Below are 22,742 nucleotides of genomic sequence, written 5' to 3'. Positions count from 1 at the left end.
GGCTAAACAATACAAACCTAAAGCGATAAAACCCAAAACAATGAAAAATAACACACACCGCTAAAAGTACAAAACCTCACACCTAAAGATAGTCGTCTTATCTATCGAAATTCAGTGCAAAGTAGAGATTTCACTTAAAACCAAAATTCAATACAGAAAACATAATAGTTTTACTGAAAAGTATGTAAAAAGTACGAAAATGGCAAGTCCTTTCTGAGACACAAAGGACTCACAATTTGAACATTACATGGTTCTGAACACGATCGTGTGCACAATCCCACCTCTACCAATGACGTGAGCCGTACTCTATCACGGCTCAGTGGGCCATCATTTTGTATGGTTATCCTATGGTTCCCATGTACGCAGATCTGCTTACTTAGGAGTTTAGATGCGGTCGCCATGGAGTGGCCAGTCTCTTGGTGAGACAAACAAACATCCTAAAAGAGCAAACAGATCCGCAGTGTCCACGGGAAGGTTTCCACATCCAATGGTCTTCCACCAACGTCTGTATGTGTGAATACCCTCACATGAGCGTATTACAGCAAAACAGACACTGGGGGGCGTCTGACAACCATACATTCATAACAATCTCCACAACAGGAGTATGGAGCAGAGATAGGCTCTGTGGAGGAGGGGGAGGAGTATGGAACAGGGATGGGCTCTGTGGAGGAGGGGGAGGAGTATGGAACAGGGATGGGCTCTGTGGAGGAGGGGGAGGAGTATGGAGCAGCGATGGGCTCTGTGGAGGAGGGGGAGGAGTATGGAACAGGGATGGGCTCTGTGGAGGAGGGGGAGGAGTATGGAGCAGCGATGGGCTCTGTGGAGGAGGGGGAGGAGTATGGAGCAGGGATAGGCTCTGTGGAGGAGGGGGAGGAGTATGGAGCAGGGATGGGCTCTGTGGAGGAGGGGGAGGAGTATGGAGCAGGGATAGGCTCTGTGGAGGAGGGGGAGGAGTATGGAGCAGGGATGGGCTCTGTGGAGGAGGGGGAGGAGTATGGAGCAGGGATGGGCTCTGTGGAGGAGGGGGAGGAGTATGGAGCAGGGATGGGCTCTGTGGAGGAGGGGGAGGAGTATGGAGCAGGGATGGGCTCTGTGGAGGAGGGGGAGGAGTATGGAGCAGAGATAGGCTCTGTGGAGGAGGGGGAGGAGTATGGAGCAGAGATAGGCTCTGTGGAGGAGGGGGAGGAGTATGGAGCAGAGATAGGCTCTGTGGAGGAGGGGGAGGAGTATGGAGCAGAGATAGGCTCTGTGGAGGAGGGGGAGGAGTATGGAGCAGGGATAGGCTCTGTGGAGGAGGGGGAGGAGTATGGAGCAGAGATAGGCTCTGTGGAGGAGGGGGAGGAGTATGGAGCAGGGATAGGCTCTGTGGAGGAGGGGGAGGAGTATGGAACAGGGATGGGCTCTGTGGAGGAGGGGGAGGAGTATGGAGCAGGGATGGGCTCTGTGGAGGAGGGGGAGGAGTATGGAGCAGAGATAGGCTCTGTGGAGGAGGGGGAGGAGTATGGAGCAGGGATAGGCTCTGTGGAGGAGGGGGAGGAGTATGGAGCAGAGATAGGCTCTGTGGAGGAGGGGGAGGAGTATGGAGCAGAGATAGGCTCTGTGGAGGAGGGGGAGGAGTATGGAGCAGAGATAGGCTCTGTGGAGGAGGGGGAGGAGTATGGAGCAGAGATAGGCTCTGTGGAGGAGGGGGAGGAGTATGGAGCAGAGATAGGCTCTGTGGAGGAGGGGGAGGAGTATGGAGCAGAGATAGGCTCTGTGGAGGAGGGGGAGGAGTATGGAGCAGAGATAGGCTCTGTGGAGGAGGGGGAGGAGTATGGAGCAGTGATGGGCTCTGTGGAGGAGGGGGAGGAGTATGGAGCAGAGATAGGCTCTGTGGAGGAGGGGGAGGAGTATGGAGCAGGGATAGGCTCTGTGGAGGAGGGGGAGGAGTATGGAGCAGAGATAGGCTCTGTGGAGGAGGGGGAGGAGTATGGAGCAGAGATAGGCTCTGTGGAGGAGGGGGAGGAGTATGGAGCAGAGATAGGCTCTGTGGAGGAGGGGGAGGAGTATGGAGCAGAGATAGGCTCTGTGGAGGAGGGGGAGGAGTATGGAGCAGAGATAGGCTCTGTGGAGGAGGGGGAGGAGTATGGAGCAGAGATAGGCTCTGTGGAGGAGGGGGAGGAGTATGGAGCAGAGATAGGCTCTGTGGAGGAGGGGGAGGAGTATGGAGCAGAGATAGGCTCTGTGGAGGAGGGGGAGGAGTATGGAGCAGAGATAGGCTCTGTGGAGGAGGGGGAGGAGTATGGAGCAGAGATAGGCTCTGTGGAGGAGGGGCAGGGGAGCCGTATAAGGAAGAAGGATAAGGCGGGGGTTGGGTCTGTAATGGCGGAGTAGTGGGGCACTCTAGGCTTTGTCTTGGTAGAACTGGCAGCATATATGTCTAATGGTTTGTCTGTGTTCTCTGCTGCAGTGCATTGTGGGGGTTGCTGGAGGGGCCACACGTGCCGCTCTTACAGTTCACCAAGCCAGAAGAGACAACATGGCGGATGTCTGTGCCAAAGACGGGAGTCAGGTCAGTGCTGATCGTGTCCTTAACAAGAATTGTGACATGTGGTCTCATTTATTGTTTTTTGGGGGCTAGAGGTCCTTCGAATGGTATAATGAATGGATGGAAAGGTTCCTGAGTCTGATAGAGCAGCTCTACCTGTCCGCTCTGAGTGTTTGGTTCCTCTCATCCATTCAGCATACAAATCATGTGAAGGGATCGCTCTCTTCTTGCTGTCTACACGTCGCTCTCTGGGCTGTCTCTCTAACACAGAGTACTTCATGCAGGAGACGCTGGTCAATCTCGCCGGGTTACTCGTCAGCCTTCTGGTTGTCCCTTTGGTGTCAGAAAATCTTTGGTAAGTAGAGGAAATTTTTATCTATAGTCTGTAAGAATAACAAACAGAAGTGTGGAAGAGAATGTTCCGGATGTGGGGAGGAGCAGAGGAGGTGATGAGCAGCCGAACGGGGTAAATTCAGCCAGAGTAGATAGTAAAAAATGGAGATCACCGGAGAAGGAGTGTCATGGATCTACACTAATGTCTGTCAGCTTACCTCTCCATGTGTTCAGCTTAAGAGACCAGCCGTCATTCACCTTAAATAATCTCTCCTCAAAGCATGGCTCCACCCCAGGACCAATCAGGGAACTCTATATTAACCTGTGCACTGCAAGCCAATCCTGATCAATATTCTGTGTTTGGCTTCCGTGGGCTCCTTGCTGTGTGTTCTACGTCTGATTCCAGTTACTGATCTTGGCTTGTTCTTGACTGTCCTTGTCTGCTTCATATCCCAACCTTTGGCTATCTCCTGACTGTCCTTTCCCGCTTGTTGCCCCGACCTTTGGCTATCTCCTGACTGTCCTTTCCCGCTTGTTGCCCCGACCTTTGGCTATCTCCTGACTGTCCTTTCCCGCTTGTTGCCCCGACCTTTGGCTATCTCCTGACTGTCCTTCCCCGCTTGTTGCCCCGACCTTTGGCTATCTCCTGACTGTCCTTTCCCGCTTGTTGCCCCGACCTTTGGCTATCTCCTGACTGTCCTTCCCCACTTGTTGCCCCGACCTTTGGCTATCCTTGACTGTCCTTCCCCGCTTGTTGCCCCGACCTTTGGCTATCCTTGACTGTCCTTCCCCGCTTGTTGCCCCGACCTTTGGCTATCTCCTGACTGTCCTTCCCCGCTTGTTGCCCCGACCTTTGGCTATCTCCTGACTGTCCTTCCCCGCTTGTTGCCCCGACCTTTGGCTATCCTTGACTGTCCTTCCCCGCTTGTTGCCCCGACCTTTGACTATCTCCTGACTGTCCTTCCCCGCTTGTTGCCCCGACCTTTGGCTATCTCCTGACTGTCCTTCCCCGCTTGTTGCCCCGACCTTTGGCTATCTCCTGACTGTCCTTCCCCGCTTGTTGCCCCGACCTTTTGCTATCTCCTGACTGTCCTTCCCCGCTTGTTGCCCCGACCTTTGGCTATCTCCTGACTGTCCTTCCCCGCTTGTTGCCCCGACCTTTGGCTATCTCCTGACTGTCCTTCCCCGCTTGTTGCCCCGACCTTTGGCTATCCTTGACTGTCCTTCCCCGCTTGTTGCCCCGACCTTTGGCTATCCTTGACTGTCCTTCCCCGCTTGTTGCCCCGACCTTTGGCTATCTCCCGACTGTCCTTCCCCGCTTGTTGCCCCGACCTTTGGCTATCTCCTGACTGTCCTTTCCCGCTTGTTGCCCCGACCTTTGGCTATCTCCTGACTGTCCTTTCCCGCTTGTTGCCCCGACCTTTGGCTATCTCCTGACTGTCCTTCCCCGCTTGTTGCCCCGACCTTTGGCTATCTCCTGACTGTCCTTTCCCGCTTGTTGCCCCGACCTTTGGCTATCTCCTGACTGTCCTTCCCCACTTGTTGCCCCGACCTTTGGCTATCCTTGACTGTCCTTCCCCGCTTGTTGCCCCGACCTTTGGCTATCTCCTGACTGTCCTTCCCCGCTTGTTGCCCCGACCTTTGGCTATCTCCTGACTGTCCTTCCCCGCTTGTTGCCCCGACCTTTGGCTATCCTTGACTGTCCTTCCCCGCTTGTTGCCCCGACCTTTGACTATCTCCTGACTGTCCTTCCCCGCTTGTTGCCCCGACCTTTGGCTATCTCCTGACTGTCCTTCCCCGCTTGTTGCCCCGACCTTTGGCTATCTCCTGACTGTCCTTCCCCGCTTGTTGCCCCGACCTTTTGCTATCTCCTGACTGTCCTTCCCCGCTTGTTGCCCCGACCTTTGGCTATCTCCTGACTGTCCTTCCCCGCTTGTTGCCCCGACCTTTGGCTATCTCCTGACTGTCCTTCCCCGCTTGTTGCCCCGACCTTTGGCTATCCTTGACTGTCCTTCCCCGCTTGTTGCCCCGACCTTTGGCTATCCTTGACTGTCCTTCCCCGCTTGTTGCCCCGACCTTTGGCTATCTCCCGACTGTCCTTCCCCGCTTGTTGCCCCGACCTTTGGCTATCTCCTGACTGTCCTTTCCCGCTTGTTGCCCCGACCTTTGGCTATCTCCTGACTGTCCTTCCCCGCTTGTTGCCCCGACCTTTGGCTATCTCCTGACTGTCCTTCCCCGCTTGTTGCCCCGACCTTTGGCTATCTCCTGACTGTCCTTCCCCGCTTGTTGCTCCGACCTTTGGCTATCTCCTGACTGTCCTTCCCCGCTTGTTGCCCCGACCTTTGGCTATCTCCTGACTGTCCTTCCCCGCTTGTTGCCCCGACCTTTGGCTATCCTTGACTGTCCTTCCCCGCTTGTTGCCCCGACCTTTGGCTATCTCCTGACTGTCCTTTCCCGCTTGTTGCCCTGACCTTTGGCTATCTCCTGACTGTCCTTCCCCACTTGTTGCCCCGACCTTTGGCTATCTCCTGACTGTCCTTCCCCGCTTGTTGCCCCGACCTTTGGCTATCCTTGACTGTCCTTCCCCGCTTGTTGCCCCGACCTTTGGCTATCCTTGACTGTCCTTCCCCGCTTGTTGCCCCGACCTTTGGCTATCTCCTGACTGTCCTTTCCCGCTTGTTGCCCTGACCTTTGGCTATCTCCTGACTGTCCTTCCCCACTTGTTGCCCCGACCTTTGGCTATCTCCTGACTGTCCTTTCCCGCTTGTTGCCCCGACCTTTGGCTATCTCCTGACTGTCCTTTCCCGCTTGTTGCCCCGACCTTTGGCTATCTCCTGACTGTCCTTTCCCGCTTGTTGCCCTGACCTTTGGCTATCTCCTGACTGTCCTTCCCCGCTTGTTGCCCCGACCTTTGGCTATCTCCTGACTATCCTTTGTTGTTGCAGTCTGCTGCTTCCTCTCTACTTCCCTGTAGTCTACCGTGAGCTGGGAGGCCCTAGGGGTCGCGACCTGGAGCCAGACTGCAGCTAAATCCATCCCCACCATTAGGGTCCCCTGGTGAACATCCTCTGGCTCTTAGATTCCGCGCCCTGGGAAATCTCATGCTCGAGCTCCCAGTGTGATCCGTGTCGGTGCTCCAGAATACCGGTTCTCCTGAATCACCTAGAGCTCCATCCGCAGCAGTCAGCCGTAGGGTCCACCACTTTGTAGTGCACTCCTGACCCCAACGGGGTGCATCTGTCACCTGGACTCAGGTGACCTGACAATGAGAAAGAGGGGAACAAGCAGGGTGAAGGAAGAATACCTTTTATACTGTGTAATAAGATTTATAGAGGATCAGAGGGGACACCACATGTGACCGAGGAGGAGAGATATATGAGGTGTGAGGAGGATCAGAGGGGACATCACATGGGACCGAGGAGGAGAGATATATGAGGTGTGAGGAGGATCAGAGGGGACATCACATGGGACCGAGGAGGAGGAGAGAGATATGAGGTGTGAGGAGGATCAAAGGGGACATCACATGGGACCGAGGAGGAGAGATATATGAGGTGTGAGGAGGATCAGAGGGGACACCACATGGGACTGAGGAGGAGAGATATATGAGGTGTGAGGAGGATCAGAGGGGACACCACATGGGACCGAGGAGGAGAGATATATGAGGTGTGAGGAGGATCAGAGGGGACATCACATGGGACCGAGGAGGAGGAGATATATGAGGTGTGAGGAGGATCAGAGGGGACATCACATGGGACTGAGGAGGAGAGATATATGAGGTGTGAGGAGGATCAGAGGGGACACCACATGGGACTGAGGAGGAGAGATATATGAGGTGTGAGGAGGATCAGAGGGGACACCACATGGGACCGAGGAGGAGAGATATATGAGGAGTGAGGAGGATCAGAGGGGACATCACATGGGACTGAGGAGGAGAGATATATGAGGTGTGAGGAGGATCAGAGGGGACACCACATGGGACCGAGGAGGAGAGATATATGAGGTGTGAGGAGGATCAGAGGGGACATCACATGGGACTGAGGAGGAGAGATATATGAGGTGTGAGGAGGATCAGAGGGGACATCACATGGGACCGAGGAGGAGGAGATATATGAGGTGTGAGGAGGATCAGAGGGGACACCACATGGGACCGAGGAGGAGAGATATATGAGGAGTGAGGAGGATCAGAGGGGACATCACATGGGACTGAGGAGGAGAGATATATGAGGTGTGAGGAGGATCAGAGGGGACACCACATGGGACCGAGGAGGAGAGATATATGAGGTGTGAGGAGGATCAGAGGGGACACCACATGGGACTGAGGAGGAGAGAGATATGAGGTGTGAGGAGGATCAGAGGGGACATCACATGTGACCGAGGAGGAGAGATATATGAGGTGTGAGGAGGATCAGAGGGGACATCACATGGGACTGAGGAGGAGAGATATATGAGGTGTGAGGAGGATCAGAGGGGACATCACATGGGACTGAGGAGGAGAGATATATGAGGTGTGAGGAGGATCAGAGGGGACATCACATGGGACTGAGGAGGAGAGATATATGAGGTGTGAGGAGGATCAGAGGGGACATCACATGGGACCGAGGAGGAGAGATATATGAGGTGTGAGGAGGATCAGAGGGGACATCACATGGGACCGAGGAGGAGGAGATATATATGAGGAGTGAGGAGGATCAGAGGGGACATCACATGGGACCGAGGAGGAGAGATATATGAGGTGTGAGGAGGATCAGAGGGGACATCACATGGGACTGAGGAGGAGAGATATATGAGGTGTGCGGAGGATCAGAGGGGACATCACATGGGACCGAGGAGGAGGAGATATATGAGGTGTGAGGAGGATCAGAGGGGACATCACATGGGACAGAGGAGGAGAGATATATGAGGTGTGAGGAGGATCAGAGGGGACATCACATGGGACCGAGGAGGAGATATGAGGTGTGAGGAGGATCAGAGGGGACATCACATGGGACCGAGGAGGAGGAGAGATATATGAGGTGTGAGGAGGATCAGAGGGGACATCACATGGGACCAAGGAGGAGGAGAGATATATGAGGTGTGAGGAGGATCAGAGGGGACATCACATGGGACCGAGGAGGAGGAGATATATATGAGGAGTGAGGAGGATCAGAGGGGACATCACATGGGACCGAGGAGGAGAGATATATGAGGTGTGAGGAGGATCAGAGGGGACATCACATGGGACCGAGGAGGAGGAGAGATATATGAGGTGTGAGGAGGATCAGAGGGGACATCACATGGGACTGAGGAGGAGAGATATATGAGGTGTGAGGAGGATCAGAGGGGACATCACATGGGACTGAGGAGGAGAGATATATGAGGTGTGAGGAGGATCAGAGGGGACATCACATGGGACCGAGGAGGAGAGATATATGAGGTGTGAGGAGGATCAGAGGGGACATCACATGGGACAGAGGAGGAGAGATATATGAGGTGTGAGGAGGATCAGAGGGGACACCACATGGGACTGAGGAGGAGAGATATATGAGGTGTGAGGAGGATCAGAGGGGACACCACATGGGACCGAGGAGGAGAGATATATGAGGTGTGAGGAGGATCAGAGGGGACATCACATGGGACCGAGGAGGAGAGATATATGAGGTGTGAGGAGGATCAGAGGGTACACCACATGGGACTGAGGAGGAGAGATATATGAGGTGTGAGGAGGATCAGAGGGGACATCACATGGGACCGAGGAGGAGGAGAGATATATGAGGTGTGAGGAGGATCAGAGGGGACATCACATGGGACCGAGGAGGAGGAGAGATATATGAGGTGTGAGGAGGATCAGAGGGGACATCACATGGGACCGAGGAGGAGGAGAGATATATGAGGTGTGAGGAGGATCAGAGGGGACACCACATGGGACCGAGGAGGAGAGATATATGAGGTGTGAGGAGGATCAGAGGGGACATCACATGGGACTGAGGAGGAGAGATATATGAGGTGTGAGGAGGATTAGAGGGGACATCACATGGGACCGAGGAGGAGGAGAGATATATGAGGAGTGAGGAGGATCAGAGGGGACATCACATGGGACCGAGGAGGAGAGATATATGAGGTGTGAGGAGGATCAGAGGGGACACCACATGGGACCGAGGAGGAGAGATATATGAGGTGTGCGGAGGATCAGAGGGGACATCACATGGGACCGAGGAGGAGGAGATATATGAGGTGTGAGGAGGATCAGAGGGGACATCACATGGGACAGAGGAGGAGAGATATATGAGGTGTGAGGAGGATCAGAGGGGACATCACATGGGACCGAGGAGGAGAGATATATGAGGTGTGAGGAGGATCAGAGGGTACACCACATGGGACTGAGGAGGAGAGATATGAGGTGTGAGGAGGATCAGAGGGGACATCACATGGGACCGAGGAGGAGGAGAGATATATGAGGTGTGAGGAGGATCAGAGGGGACATCACATGGGACCGAGGAGGAGGAGAGATATATGAGGTGTGAGGAGGATCAGAGGGGACATCACATGGGACCGAGGAGGAGGAGAGATATATGAGGTGTGAGGAGGATCAGAGGGGACATCACATGGGACCGAGGAGGAGGAGAGATATATGAGGTGTGAGGAGGATCAGAGGGGACATCACATGGGACCGAGGAGGAGAGATATATGAGGTGTGAGGAGGATCAGAGGGGACATCACATGGGACTGAGGAGGAGAGATATATGAGGTGTGAGGAGGATCAGAGGGGACATCACATGGGACCGAGGAGGAGAGATATATGAGGTGTGAGGAGGATCAGAGGGGACATCACATGGGACAGAGGAGGAGAGATATATGAGGTGTGAGGAGGATCAGAGGGGACATCACATGGGACCGAGGAGGAGAGATATATGAGGTGTGAGGAGGATCAGAGGGTACACCACATGGGACTGAGGAGGAGAGATATATGAGGTGTGAGGAGGATCAGAGGGGACATCACATGGGACCGAGGAGGAGGAGAGATATATGAGGTGTGAGGAGGATCAGAGGGGACATCACATGGGACCGAGGAGGAGAGATATATGAGGTGTGAGGAGGATCAGAGGGGACATCACATGGGACCGAGGAGGAGGAGAGATATATGAGGTGTGAGGAGGATCAGAGGGGACATCACATGGGACCGAGGAGGAGGAGAGATATATGAGGTGTGAGGAGGATCAGAGGGGACACCACATGGGACCGAGGAGGAGAGATATATGAGGTGTGAGGAGGATCAGAGGGGACATCACATGGGACCGAGGAGGAGGAGATATATGAGGTGTGAGGAGGATCAGAGGGGACATCACATGGGACCGAGGAGGAGGAGATATATGAGGTGTGAGGAGGATCAGAGGGGACATCACATGGGACTGAGGAGGAGAGATATATGAGGTGTGAGGAGGATCAGAGGGGACACCACATGGGACTGAGGAGGAGAGATATATGAGGTGTGAGGAGGATCAGAGGGGACATCACATGGGACCAAGGAGGAGAGATATATGAGGTGTGAGGAGGATCAGAGGGGACATCACATGGGACAGAGGAGGAGAGATATATGAGGTGTGAGGAGGATCAGAGGGGACATCACATGGGACCGAGGAGGAGATATGAGGTGTGAGGAGGATCAGAGGGGACATCACATGGGACCGAGGAGGAGGAGATATATATGAGGTGTGAGGAGGATCAGAGGGGACATCACATGGGACCGAGGAGGAGGAGATATATATGAGGTGTGAGGAGGATCAGAGGGAACATCACATGGGACCGAGGAGGAGGAGAGATATATGAGGTGTGAGGAGGATCAGAGGGGACATCACATGGGACTGAGGAGGAGAGATATATGAGGTGTGAGGAGGATCAGAGGGGACATCACATGGGACCGAGGAGGAGGAGATATATATGAGGTGTGAGGAGGATCAGAGGGGACATCACATGGGACCGAGGAGGAGGAGAGATATATGAGGTGTGAGGAGGATCAGAGGGGACATCACATGGGACCGAGGAGGAGAGATATATGAGGTGTGAGGAGGATCAGAGGGGACATCACATGGGACCGAGGAGGAGGAGATATATGAGGTGTGAGGAGGATCAGAGGGGACATCACATAGGACTGAGGAGGAGAGATATATGAGGTGTGAGGAGGATCAGAGGGGACATCACATGGGACCGAGGAGGAGAGATATATGAGGTGTGAGGAGGATCAGAGGGGACATCACATGGGACCGAGGAGGAGGAGATATATGAGGAGTGAGGAGGATCAGAGGGGACATCACATGGGACTGAGGAGGAGAGATATATGAGGTGTGAGGAGGATCAGAGGGGACATCACATGGGACCGAGGAGGAGAGATATATGAGGTGTGAGGAGGATCAGAGGGGACATCACATGGGACCGAGGAGGAGAGATATATGAGGTGTGAGGAGGATCAGAGGGTACACCACATGGGACCGAGGAGGAGAGATATATGAGGTGTGAGGAGGATCAGAGGGGACATCACATAGGACTGAGGAGGAGAGATATATGAGGTGTGAGGAGGATCAGAGGGGACATCACATGGGACCGAGGAGGAGAGATATATGAGGTGTGAGGAGGATCAGAGGGGACACCACATGGGACCGAGGAGGAGAGATATATGAGGTGTGAGGAGGATCAGAGGGGACATCACATGGGACCGAGGAGGAGAGATATATGAGGTGTGAGGAGGATCAGAGGGGACACCACATGGGACCGAGGAGGAGAGCTATATGAGGTGTGAGGAGGATCAGAGGGGACATCACATGGGACCGAGGAGGAGGAGAGATATATGAGGTGTGAGGAGGATCAGAGGGGACATCACATGGGACCGAGGAGGAGAGATATATGAGGAGTGAGGAGGATCAGAGGGGACATCACATGGGACCGAGGAGGAGAGATATATGAGGTGTGAGGAGGATCAGAGGGGACATCACATGGGACCGAGGAGGAGGAGAAATATATGAGGTGTGAGGAAGATCAGAGGGGACATCACATGGGACCGAGGAGGAGAGATATGTGGTGTGAGGAGGATAAGAGGGGACATCACATGGGACAGAGGAGGAGAGATATATGAGGTGTGAGGGTCAGAGGGGACATCATATGGGACCGAGGAGGAAAGATATGAGGTGTGAGGAGGATCAGAGGGGACATCACATGGGACTGAGGAGGAGATATATATGAGGTGTGAGGAGGATCAGAGGGGACATCACATGGGACTGAGGAGGAGAGATATATGAGGTGTGAGGAGGATCAGAGGGGACATCACATGGGACTGAGGAGGAGAGATATATGAGGTGTGAGGAGGATCAGAGGGGACATCACATGGGACTGAGGAGGAGATATATATGAGGTATGAGGAGGATCAGAGGGGACACCACATGGGACCGAGGAGGAGAGATATATGAAGTGTGAGGAGGATCAGAGGGGACATCACATGGGACTGAGGAGGAGAGGTGTGAGGAGGATCAGAGGGGACACCACATGGGACCGAGGAGGAGGAGAGATATATGAGGTGTGAGGAGGATCAGAGGGTACACCACATGGGACTGAGGAGGAGAGATATATGAGGTATGAGGAGGATCAGAGGGGACATCACATGGGACCGAGGAGGAGAGATATATAAGGTGTGAGGAGGATCAGAGGGGACATCACATGGGACCGAGGAGGAGGAGAGATATATGAGGTGTGAGGAGGATCAGAGGGGACATCACATGGGACTGAGGAGGAGAGATATATGAGGTGTGAGGAGGATTAGAGGGGACATCACATGGGACCGAGGAGGAGGAGAGATATATGAGGAGTGAGGAGGATCAGAGGGGACATCACATGGGACTGAGGAGGAGAGATATATGAGGTGTGAGGAGGATCAGAGGGGACATCACATGGGACTGAGGAGGAGAGATATATGAGGTGTGAGGAGGATCAGAGGGGACATCACATGGGACCGAGGAGGAGGAGAGATATATGAGGTGTGAGGAGGATCAGAGGGGACATCACATGGGACTGAGGAGGAGAGATATATGAGGTGTGAGGAGGATCAGAGGGGACATCACATGGGACCGAGGAGGAGGAGAGATATATGAGGTGTGAGGAGGATCAGAGGGGACATCACATGGGACCAAGGAGGAGAGATATGAGGTGTGAGGAGGATCAGAGGGGACATCACATGGGACTGAGGAGGAGAGATATATGAGGTGTGAGGAGGATCAGAGGGGACATCACATAGGACTGAGGAGGAGAGATATATGAGGTGTGAGGAGGATCAGAGGGGACATCACATGGGACTGAGGAGGAGAGATATGAGGTGTGAGGAGGATCAGAGGGGACATCACATGGGACCGAGGAGGAGGAGAGATATATGAGGTGTGAGGAGGATCAGAGGGGACATCACATGGGACCGAGGAGGAGAGATATGAGGTGTGAGGAGGATCAGAGGGGACATCACATGGGACTGAGGAGGAGAGATATATGAGGTGTGAGGAGGATCAGAGGGGACATCACATGGGACCGAGGAGGAGAGATATGTGGTGTGAGGAGGATAAGAGGGGACATCACATGGGACAGAGGAGGAGAGATATATGAGGTGTGAGGGTCAGAGGGGACATCATATGGGACCGAGGAGGAAAGATATGAGGTGTGAGGAGGATCAGAGGGGACATCACATGGGACAGAGGAGAGATGTGACGGTCAGAGAGGACATTATATGGGATTGAGAAGGAGAGATATGAGGTGTAAGGAGCATCTGAGGGGACATCACAAGAGACCGAGGAAGAAAGATATGAGGTGTGAGGAGGATCTGAAGGGAAATCACCTGGGACTGAGGAGGAGAGATAATGAGGTGTGAGGAGGATCACAGTGAACGTCATATGGGACTAAGGGGGAGAGACGTGAGGAGGATCAAATGGGACTTCAAACAGGACAGATATGTAGAAAGAGGAGAGGTAGAGATGTGGAGGTTCTGAGGGGGATATCAGGGCAGATGTGTAGGACGAGGAGGGCAAGAGGTGTGGGAGATCTGAGGAGACATCAGGCAGGAAAGATCTGTAGGACTCAGAGGGAAGAGATATGAGAGGTGTGGAGGATCTGGGGGGACATCGGACAGGACAGATCTGTAGGACGAGAAGGGGATCGGGTGTGGGGGATTGGAGGGGACATCAGGCAGGAGAGATCAGTAGGACTAGATAGGAAGAGATCAGAGGATTGGAGGGGACATCGGGCAGGAAAGATCTCTAGGACTTGATATGAGAGGTGTGGAGAGTTGGAAGTTATGTCGGAGGAGACAGGTCTGTAGGTTTTGGAGGGAAGAGATATGAGAGGTGTGAGAGATTGGAGGGGACATCGGGCAGGACAGATCTCTAGGACGCGAAGGAAAGAGATATGAGAAGTGGAGAGTCGGAGGTTATGTCAGATGAGATAGGTCTGTAGGACTCGGAGGCAAGAGGTATGAAAGGTGTGAGGGATTGGAGGGGACATCGGGCAGGACAGATCTGTAGGACCCCAAGGGAAGAAATATGAGAGGTGTGAGGGATTGGAGGGGACATCAGACAGGACAGATCTATAGGACAGGAAGGGGATAAGGTGTGGGGGATTGGAGATACCGGTCAGGACAGATCTCTAGGACTCGGAGGGAAGAGATATGAGAGGTTTGAGGGATTGGAGGGGTCATCGGTCAGGACAGATCTCTAGGACTCCAAGGGAAGAAATATGAGAGGTGTGAGGGATTGGAGGGGACATCGGTCAGGACAGATCTCTAGGACTCCAAGGGAAGAAATATGAGAGGTGTGAGGGATTGGAGGGGACATCGGTCAGGACAGATCTCTAGGACTCCAAGGGAAGAAATATGAGAGGTGTGAGGGATTGGAGGGGACATCGGTCAGGACAGATCTCTAGGACTCCAAGGGAAGAAATATGAGAGGTGTGAGGGATTGGAGGGGACATCAGACAGGACAGATCTATAGGACAGGATGGGGATAAGGTGTGGGGGATTGGAGATACCGGTAAGGACAGATCTCTAGGACTCGGAGGGAAGAGATATGAGAGGTGTGAAGGATTGGAGGGGACATTAGTCAGTACATATTTGTAGGACTTGGGGGTGTGGAGGATCGGAGGTTTATCGGATGAGACAGGTTTGTAGGACTAGAAAAGGTGTAGAAGTTTTGTCACATCTTCCTTGTCACATATATATGATGATTTGGGTATTTTTCTGATCAAAGTCTGTTTTCTTTTTTTGTCTTTTAAGGGTAACCTACCTTCTCTTTCTTTTCCTCACCTCCCTCCACCTTTATGCAAATTACAGAGCTGTGCGCTCAGTTGTCATGGACACTCTTAACCAGTCACGGCTTAGTATCATCCTGGAACATTTTTTGCAACAGGGACGGATTCTTAGACCAGCTGAAGCTAATTGCATGGAGCCGCTATTACCTGGTATGTTGTTTATTGGAGGGCACATTTATCAGCTCTGAGTAGTTGTGGTGGTGTGGTAGGTCATGATGTTCTTCTTGTCTGGTAAGAAGTATTTATCTACATCTTTCCATTAGAAGAATGTCCGTCCTGTTTTGAATGTGCCACACAGCCAGTTCCTCGTCTGCATTGCCACATCATTTGTCACTGAGAATTTATTATCAATAATTTGATTGGACATATGCTTTATGAAGTTTAAATACTTCTCCTTTTGGCGTTTAGATACATTTATGTTATTGTTTGGACACTATATTTCGCTTTTGTCACCTTCACGGGGCATTCGATCATTGTATTCATCTATATGTTAAAAGTTCATATTTCTGTGTACAGCACTTGTTTTGAATTCACGATTTTGTATTATTTCACATATGTTTAGTCCACCATACATATGGTGTCCCATTGATATATTGAGCGTTACACTTTTATCGCATTTGTGGTGGTGTGATGGTTCATAGTGTTCTTCTCTCCAGTCTTTGTGGTGTGATGGTTCATAGTGTTCTTCTCTCCAGTCTTTGTGGTGTGATGGTTCATAGTGTTCTTCTCTCCAGTCTTTGTGGTGTGATGGTTCATAGTGTTCTTCTCTCCGGTAGTGGTGGTGTGGTAGGTCACGGTGTTCTTCTCTGCAGTTGTGGTGTGGTAGGTGTCATGGACCCCCGTCCTCAACAGAATTTTGTCTGCCGTATACGCTTCCTTTTGTCCGGTACCAGCATGATCCAGGGTCCCTTAGCCCACCCAGTCAATTGTCGAAGTATCAGTGTAGGGTGGTAACAAACATAAGACTGTTTATTCAAACAAAGGTACAAAGAGATCTACACTCAGGGGACAATTCCCCCTTCTTTGCATAATGACACAGGGCTGGGTAAACTTTACCTCCTCCAGTAACAAGAGACACACAGGTGGATTCAAACTTCTCATCAGTATAACGTCTTAGCAGGGAGGGCTGTTGGAGCAATTTCCCCCCCTCCCTCCACCCTACCCCCGGTTTACATGCTAGAAACAGGTATACCTCCCATAATAGGTTGCTCCCAAGGCAGACACAAACAATAGAAGAATGGAACACAGCCACACCTCAAACGATCTAGTAAAAAGTCTACAACAGTTTATGAGACCAAGCTCTTACAATATTCCAGCAGTTGGAAAGGTGGAATTAATTTATCTTCATATATTTTTTGAAGTATATAGTTTTCAGAAATGTTACTGTCCCAAGTGAAAGAGCTCCTTCAATCCTTCAACACAAACCACACACATAAGACCCTGGATAACAGGGGTAAAAGGAAATGCTGAGTAGGTTGTGGTTGTACGGTGAGTCAGGTTAGTGCAGACCCAACTGGGGCTCTCGGTCTTCCTGTGCCCCTAATAGACACAGGGTGACTTACACATAGGAGGGGCCGGGGGAGCTGGACAAGGGGTTTCCAGAGCTCTCTAAAGTAAGCTGGGTTCCACAAGCCCTCCGCCCAAAGTGACTCCCGTCACAGTAGGTCATGATGTTCTTCTCTCCAGTTGTGGTGTGGTAGGTTATGATGGTCTTCTCTCCAGTTGTGGTGTGGTAGGTCATTGTGTTCTTCTCTCCAGTTGTGGTGTGGTAGGTCATGATGTTCTTCTCTCCAGTTGTGGTGTGGTAGGTCATGATGGTCTTCTCTCCAGTTGTGGTGTGGTAGGTCATGATGTTCTTCTCTCCAGTTGTGGTGTGGTAGGTCACGATGGTCTTCTCTCCAGTTGTGGTGTGGTAGGTCATCGTGTTCTTCTCTCCAGTTGTGGTGTGGTAGGTCATGATGTTTTTCTCTCCAGTTGTGGTGTGGTAGGTCAGGATGTTTTTCTCTCCAGTTGTGGTGTGGTAGGTCATGATGTTTTTCTCTCCAGTTGTGGTGTGGTAGGTCATGATGTTCTTCTCTCCAGTTGTGGTGGTGTGGTAGGTCATGATGTTCCTCTCTCCAGTGGTGATAGGTCATGATGTTCTTCTCTCCAGTTGTGATAGGTGACTGTGTTCTTCTTTCCAGGTCTGGGCTCGCAGGTATCACTCTGTCTGGGAGTGCACCTCAGTACGTTGGTCTCCAGGTACAATTTACTATCTTTATATTACTGGCCATACAGAGATCACTTGTCATATCTGTAACGTGACAAACTTGAATTGTGGAGCTACCCCTTTGCTGCGAGGTCCACATACAACTTTTTTCAGTAAGGGACCAGGGGACAATCGAAGTAGTATACAATGCTTTTCAAGGGTCCAAAAATGCCCCCTTCATTCGGGCTTAGGATAGAAAACAATATATGGACTGGGAGTGAACTTCCTGCCATTGATTGGGTTTCTTCTCGTGTGACTATCGGCACTCAGCGGCTGGTGTGGCTACTACATTAACTCCATGATAGAAAAGCTAGGATAACCTTGTCACCCCTGGAGCGGTGTGTACCCCATGTATCTTCTCTTAGGATAGTCATGTCACCCCTGGAGTGGTGTGTACCCCATGTATCTCCTCTTAGGATAGTCATGTCACCCCTGGAGTGGTGTGTACCCCATGTATCTTCTCTTAGGATAGTCATTTCACCCCTGGAGCAGTGTGTACCCCATGTATCTCCTCTTAGGATAGTCATGTCATCCCTGGAATGGTGTGTACCCCATGTATCTTCTCTTAGGATAGTCATGTCATCCCTGGAATGGTGTGTACCCCATGTATCTTCTCTTAGGATAGTCATGTCATCCCTGGAATGGTGTGTACCCCATGTATCTCCTCTTAGGATAGTCATGTCACCCCTGGAATGGTGTGTACCCCATGTATCTCCTCTTAGGATAGTCATGTCACCCCTGGAGCGGTGTGTACCCCATGTATCTTCTCTTAGGATAGTCATGTCACCCCTGGAGCGGTGTGTACCCCATGTATCTTCTCTTAGGATAGTTATTTCACCCCTGGAATGGTGTGTACCCCGTGTATCTTCTCTTAGGATAGTCATGTCACCCCTGGAATGGTGTGTACCCCATGTATCTTCTCTTAGAATAGTCATGTCACCCCTGGAATGGTGTGTATCCCGTGTATCTCCTCTTAGAATAGTCATGTCACCCCTGGAATGGTGTGTACCCCGTGTATCTCGTCTTAGGATAGTCATGTCACCCCTGGAATGGTGTGTACCCCATGTATCTTCTCTTATGATAGTCATGTCACCCCTGGAATGGTGTGTACCCCGTGTATCTTCTCTTACCTCTCCCTCTCTTATAGTGTCTCCCAGCTGGAGCAGCTGAAGAAAGGAAACCATTCCCGCTACCTGCTGGGCTGGAGAGCCGATACCGGTAATGGAATGTTTTCTATAATGACTGGACTCATTCCATTAATCTAGTCCTAACTAACCCAGACTAAGCCCTCTCTGCCATGGCACATAACCAAACTAACCCAGACTAAGCCCTCTCTGCCATGGCACATGACCAAACTAACCCAGACTAAGCCCTCTCTGCCATGGCACATAACCAAACTAACCCAGACTAAGCCCTCTCTGCCATGACACATAACCCAACTAACCCAGACTAAGCCCTCTCTGCCATGACACATAACCCAACTAACCCAGACTAAGCCCTCCCTGCCATGACACATAACCCAACTAACCCAGACTAAGCCCTCCCTGCCATGACACATTGTTATGGAAATGATTAAGAGCTCCAATCGAGCCCAAGGTTATCTGCTGCTGTCTCTAATTGGAAAGTGTTGATATGCATGCATATAAAAGTAAACACTCTGAGACACGCTCAGCTCCGTTACTTCTTACACTTCTAATTTATTCAAGGCGGTGCTAATGTTTTATACACACAAATACGTCATTGCTATGTTAGTCTAATAGGTACATCTCATTGGTTAAGATAGTAAAGAAGATGGAGAATCTTCATAACGAGGTCTGGCTGTCCTTGGTTTTATCTTCAGTTCCGCGTTCTTCTGATGTGTGGGATGTAGGGGGTACCCGCCATTTTGAGAAAATATAGGAACAGAGCAAACCTGTATACTTATATAATGAGTAAGGAGAAAAATATGTATACACATAAGAAAATAGAGATTTTCAGATTATTATTATTATTTACATCACATTCCTTCACAATCCCCCCTAAAATGACTATTTTCTCTTTTCTGTCCCTAATACTAAAGGTCCTACTTTTTAGCCTGGCCCTTCTCCTCAGCAACTCTTTTAGGCTGTATATAGAATTGGGCAGCAACTGTTCACTTCCCTCCTCGATACAGCTGGAGAGGTGCAGTCAGGCGCTATCTATCCCTAAAACCCTATAGGATTGTGAGATTATGGACAGGGAGTGACTGTAGAGGAGTGAAGGGTTTGTCATCTTCCATCATAAGGGGGTCCTCTTCTTCTTGGTGGAGAAATGTAGGTGTGCTATTGTCTACAGCCTTGCTCATTAACTTTTTACGAAAGGTAGAATACAGCATACAATCAGGGTTAAAAGAACCAGGATTATTAATACCGTTACACGTATCTGGGCGAGCACCTTCTGCCACCCACTCATCCAGCTAAAGTATTGATCCCATGGGTCTGTGATACCTGAGTTCTTCTTCAACTCCAGTGACAGATCTTCTAATTTCTTTATAGCTAAAGTAACCTTACCATTTGGGCCAGTATTATCAGGAATGTATGTACAACAGGCTCCCGTTTTTTTTTTGTTTTTTTTTCCTATGATTTTACAAAACACCTCCTTTCCCAGCTAGCACCATGTCTAAGGCCATCAGGTCCTGGAATGTCATGTAGGAAGTGGGGGCTAACTGGTCAGCAATTCCCTGGAGGGCATCTTTAGTGTAATTTACAAATCTCTGTTGGTTATAATATGTGTAGTGTCAGGTCACCTAGAGGCTGGGTGACAGATGCACACCGTTGGGATCAGGAGTGCACCGCAAGGTAGTGGACCCAACGGCTGACTGCTGCGGATTGAACCCTGGGAGGTTCAGGAAGCAGGTCTACTGGATCACTGACACAGATCCCACTGGGAGCTAGAGCATAGATTCCCCAGGGCGCGGAGTCTAAGAGCCAGCAGGTGTTCACCAGAGCCTTTAATGGTGAGGATGGACTGCGCTGCAGTCTGGCTCCAGGTCGCGGCCCCCAGGGTCTCACAGCTCACGCTCACGGTAGACTACAGGAGAAGAGGAAGGAGGGAGCTGGCTGGAACATCAGGGTCACAGGCAAACAGGGATGGCCGGGAACAGGCCAAAGTCGGTAACAGGAATCAGATGTAGGAAACACAGCAAGTACACACAGAGGCTAACACACAATGGTTGATCAGCACTGCTGGCTTGCATTGCACAGGTTAATATAGGGTTCCCTGATAGGGCCTGGGGTGGGGCCATGCTTAGAGGAGAGGTTACAAAAGTAGTCAGGTGAGGGTCAGCAGGTCTCTAGAGATGAACACATGGAGACAGGTATGCTGATCGACAAACTCTATTGCATAACCATGACATGTAGTTAATCCAATCTACATTCTTGCTGACAGTTGTTATGGGGATCAAAGACTCAAAACCAGCTTTTACCTGATCCCTGGCTTTAAACTCATCAGGGACCCCCCTTGTAACCCTTATGACATGTATGTATACATGAGGATCAAAGCTTCCGGAGAGAGCTGCTCGCTTCCTCCTCTGACTGTGTGCTGGGTCAGTGTATGTATCTGGAGTATCTTTGGTTAGGATATGGGGGGGCATAATGACCTTTGCAAGGGCACATTCACTGGTCCAGTTTCCCTCTAGATCAAACTGAAAAAGGATATGCAGCACCCGAAAACACTCTCTCCTGCAGTGATAAGCGTGTATTCAGGTGTTCTTCCTGGCCAACTTGACTGAGGTGGCTGTGGTCAGCAAAACTTGGAATGGACCATCATAACTTGGCTCAAGGATCTCCAGACAGTAGTTGGTGTGTTCCTGTATCTAATTCAGGATCTGGAATGGAAGAAAACACCTGGACATGCATTCAGGTTAATTCTTGTGATAAAGTGGTTACATAATTAGTCAACACATCAGACTGCAACTGTAACTGTTGTGGAAAGTAACAACCAAGTCTGGGAGCTGAACCAAACAAAATTTCATAAGGGGATAGGGCATGTTTCCCCCGGGGGTGTGTCTGACACTGAACAGGGCAATGGGCTAACTGTCTGGCCAACTCATGTTAGTCTCTTGGGCCATCTTTAACATCCTGTTTTTAGTGTCCCATTCATCCTTTCTACCTTCCCACTACTTTAAGGGTGGTATGGGATGTGTAGTACCAACTGAACCCCCAGTGCTGCCCAAATCTCTTTAGTAAGGGTTGCTGTTAAGGCTGGGCCCTGATCTCTCAATATCACCTCTGGGACCCCAAATCTACATACTATCTCACTCAGTAGTTTCTTAGCTGTGGTCCTGGCAGTCATGACCACTTCCACTAGGGCGTATTCGAATCTGCCACTTCTTGGCACTTGAGAATGATCAATTTGCATCCTCTGGAATGGGGTATAGGGCTTTTGCCAGGTGCTTCTTCTGTGCTTCTTCTGTGCATCCTGGGTTACATTTGGTGCAGATAATGCATGATCTGCAGAAGTTGTTGGTCAGTGGAGTAACTCTTGGTGCAACACTTGTTGATAAGAGAGTTCATAAAAGTCTTTGTCAAGTGGGCAGCTCCATGTGCCCATTGCACCACAGCTGGGTACATACTCCTGGGTAGACAAGGCTTCTTGTTGCATTCAAATAGTCCATTTCTGAGAGTTGCTCCTCTCCGTTTCCAGCTTTCCTTCTTATCCGGACTTGTTGTTTCCTGTAGTTCTTTTAGATAAACTCTGTCCACTGGGAGAGTCTGTAAGGTAAGCACGGGGTGGTCTTCTTCTACCACCCTGCTGTCCACTTCCCGTGGACCACCAGCTGTCTGTTTGGCAGCTGAATTGGCTAGATGATTGCCTCGAGCTTCCTTTGAGTTCAGTTTGTCGTGTGCTTTTACTCATAATAGTCACTTGGGTTGTGAGAAGCAAGGCATCAATCAAGTTTTCACAGGTGTTCCTGCAGCCATCAAGAATCCTCTGTCCTAGATAACACCATAATCATGGGCAATGCTGAAAGCATATCTTGAGTCCATATGAATGTTGGCTCTTTTTCCCTCTGCCCATTTACATGCTGTAGTAAGTGCTTACAGCTCTGCCTCCTGTGCAGACATCACCGGTGGTAAGGCTTCAGCTTGTAGAACAGTGTTTTCAGTGGTGACCGCGTGTCCTGTGTGGTCATGGTGTGACAAGTCAAGACTCTACTCCTCCTCCTACTTTCCCCCCTCGAGAAGTGGAAGAAGGGTGGTAGGGTTCAGTATTTGACAACTTAATAGAGTAATGCTGTCCAGTAGGAGGGAACACAGGAGTCTCAAGTGTCTGGTAGTGGACAAGTGTTTCGGCTGGATCTTGGTTGAATAT

General features: G+C 51.1%; 1 protein-coding gene across 1 annotated transcript in view; it reads left to right on the top strand.

Annotated features, from left to right (window-relative positions):
- Nucleotides 1-22,742, top strand: part of RUSF1 (RUS family member 1) — a 68,039-nt gene that overhangs the window by 38,959 nt on the left and 6,338 nt on the right. Inside the window, exons 8-12 of the mRNA XM_073635274.1 lie at nucleotides 2,450-2,551; nucleotides 2,812-2,882; nucleotides 15,129-15,313; nucleotides 17,347-17,404; nucleotides 18,559-18,629. Of these exons, the coding sequence (XP_073491375.1) occupies nucleotides 2,450-2,551; nucleotides 2,812-2,882; nucleotides 15,129-15,313; nucleotides 17,347-17,404; nucleotides 18,559-18,629 (487 nt within the window). The remainder of the gene's footprint in view (nucleotides 1-2,449; nucleotides 2,552-2,811; nucleotides 2,883-15,128; nucleotides 15,314-17,346; nucleotides 17,405-18,558; nucleotides 18,630-22,742) is intronic.

Source organism: Aquarana catesbeiana, linkage group LG06 (genome assembly GCF_042186555.1).
Source record: "Aquarana catesbeiana isolate 2022-GZ linkage group LG06, ASM4218655v1, whole genome shotgun sequence".
NCBI classification, from domain to species: domain Eukaryota; kingdom Metazoa; phylum Chordata; class Amphibia; order Anura; family Ranidae; genus Aquarana; species Aquarana catesbeiana.
The sequence above is the reverse complement of the archived record's forward strand: the minus strand, read 5'-3'. Positions and strand labels throughout refer to the sequence as shown.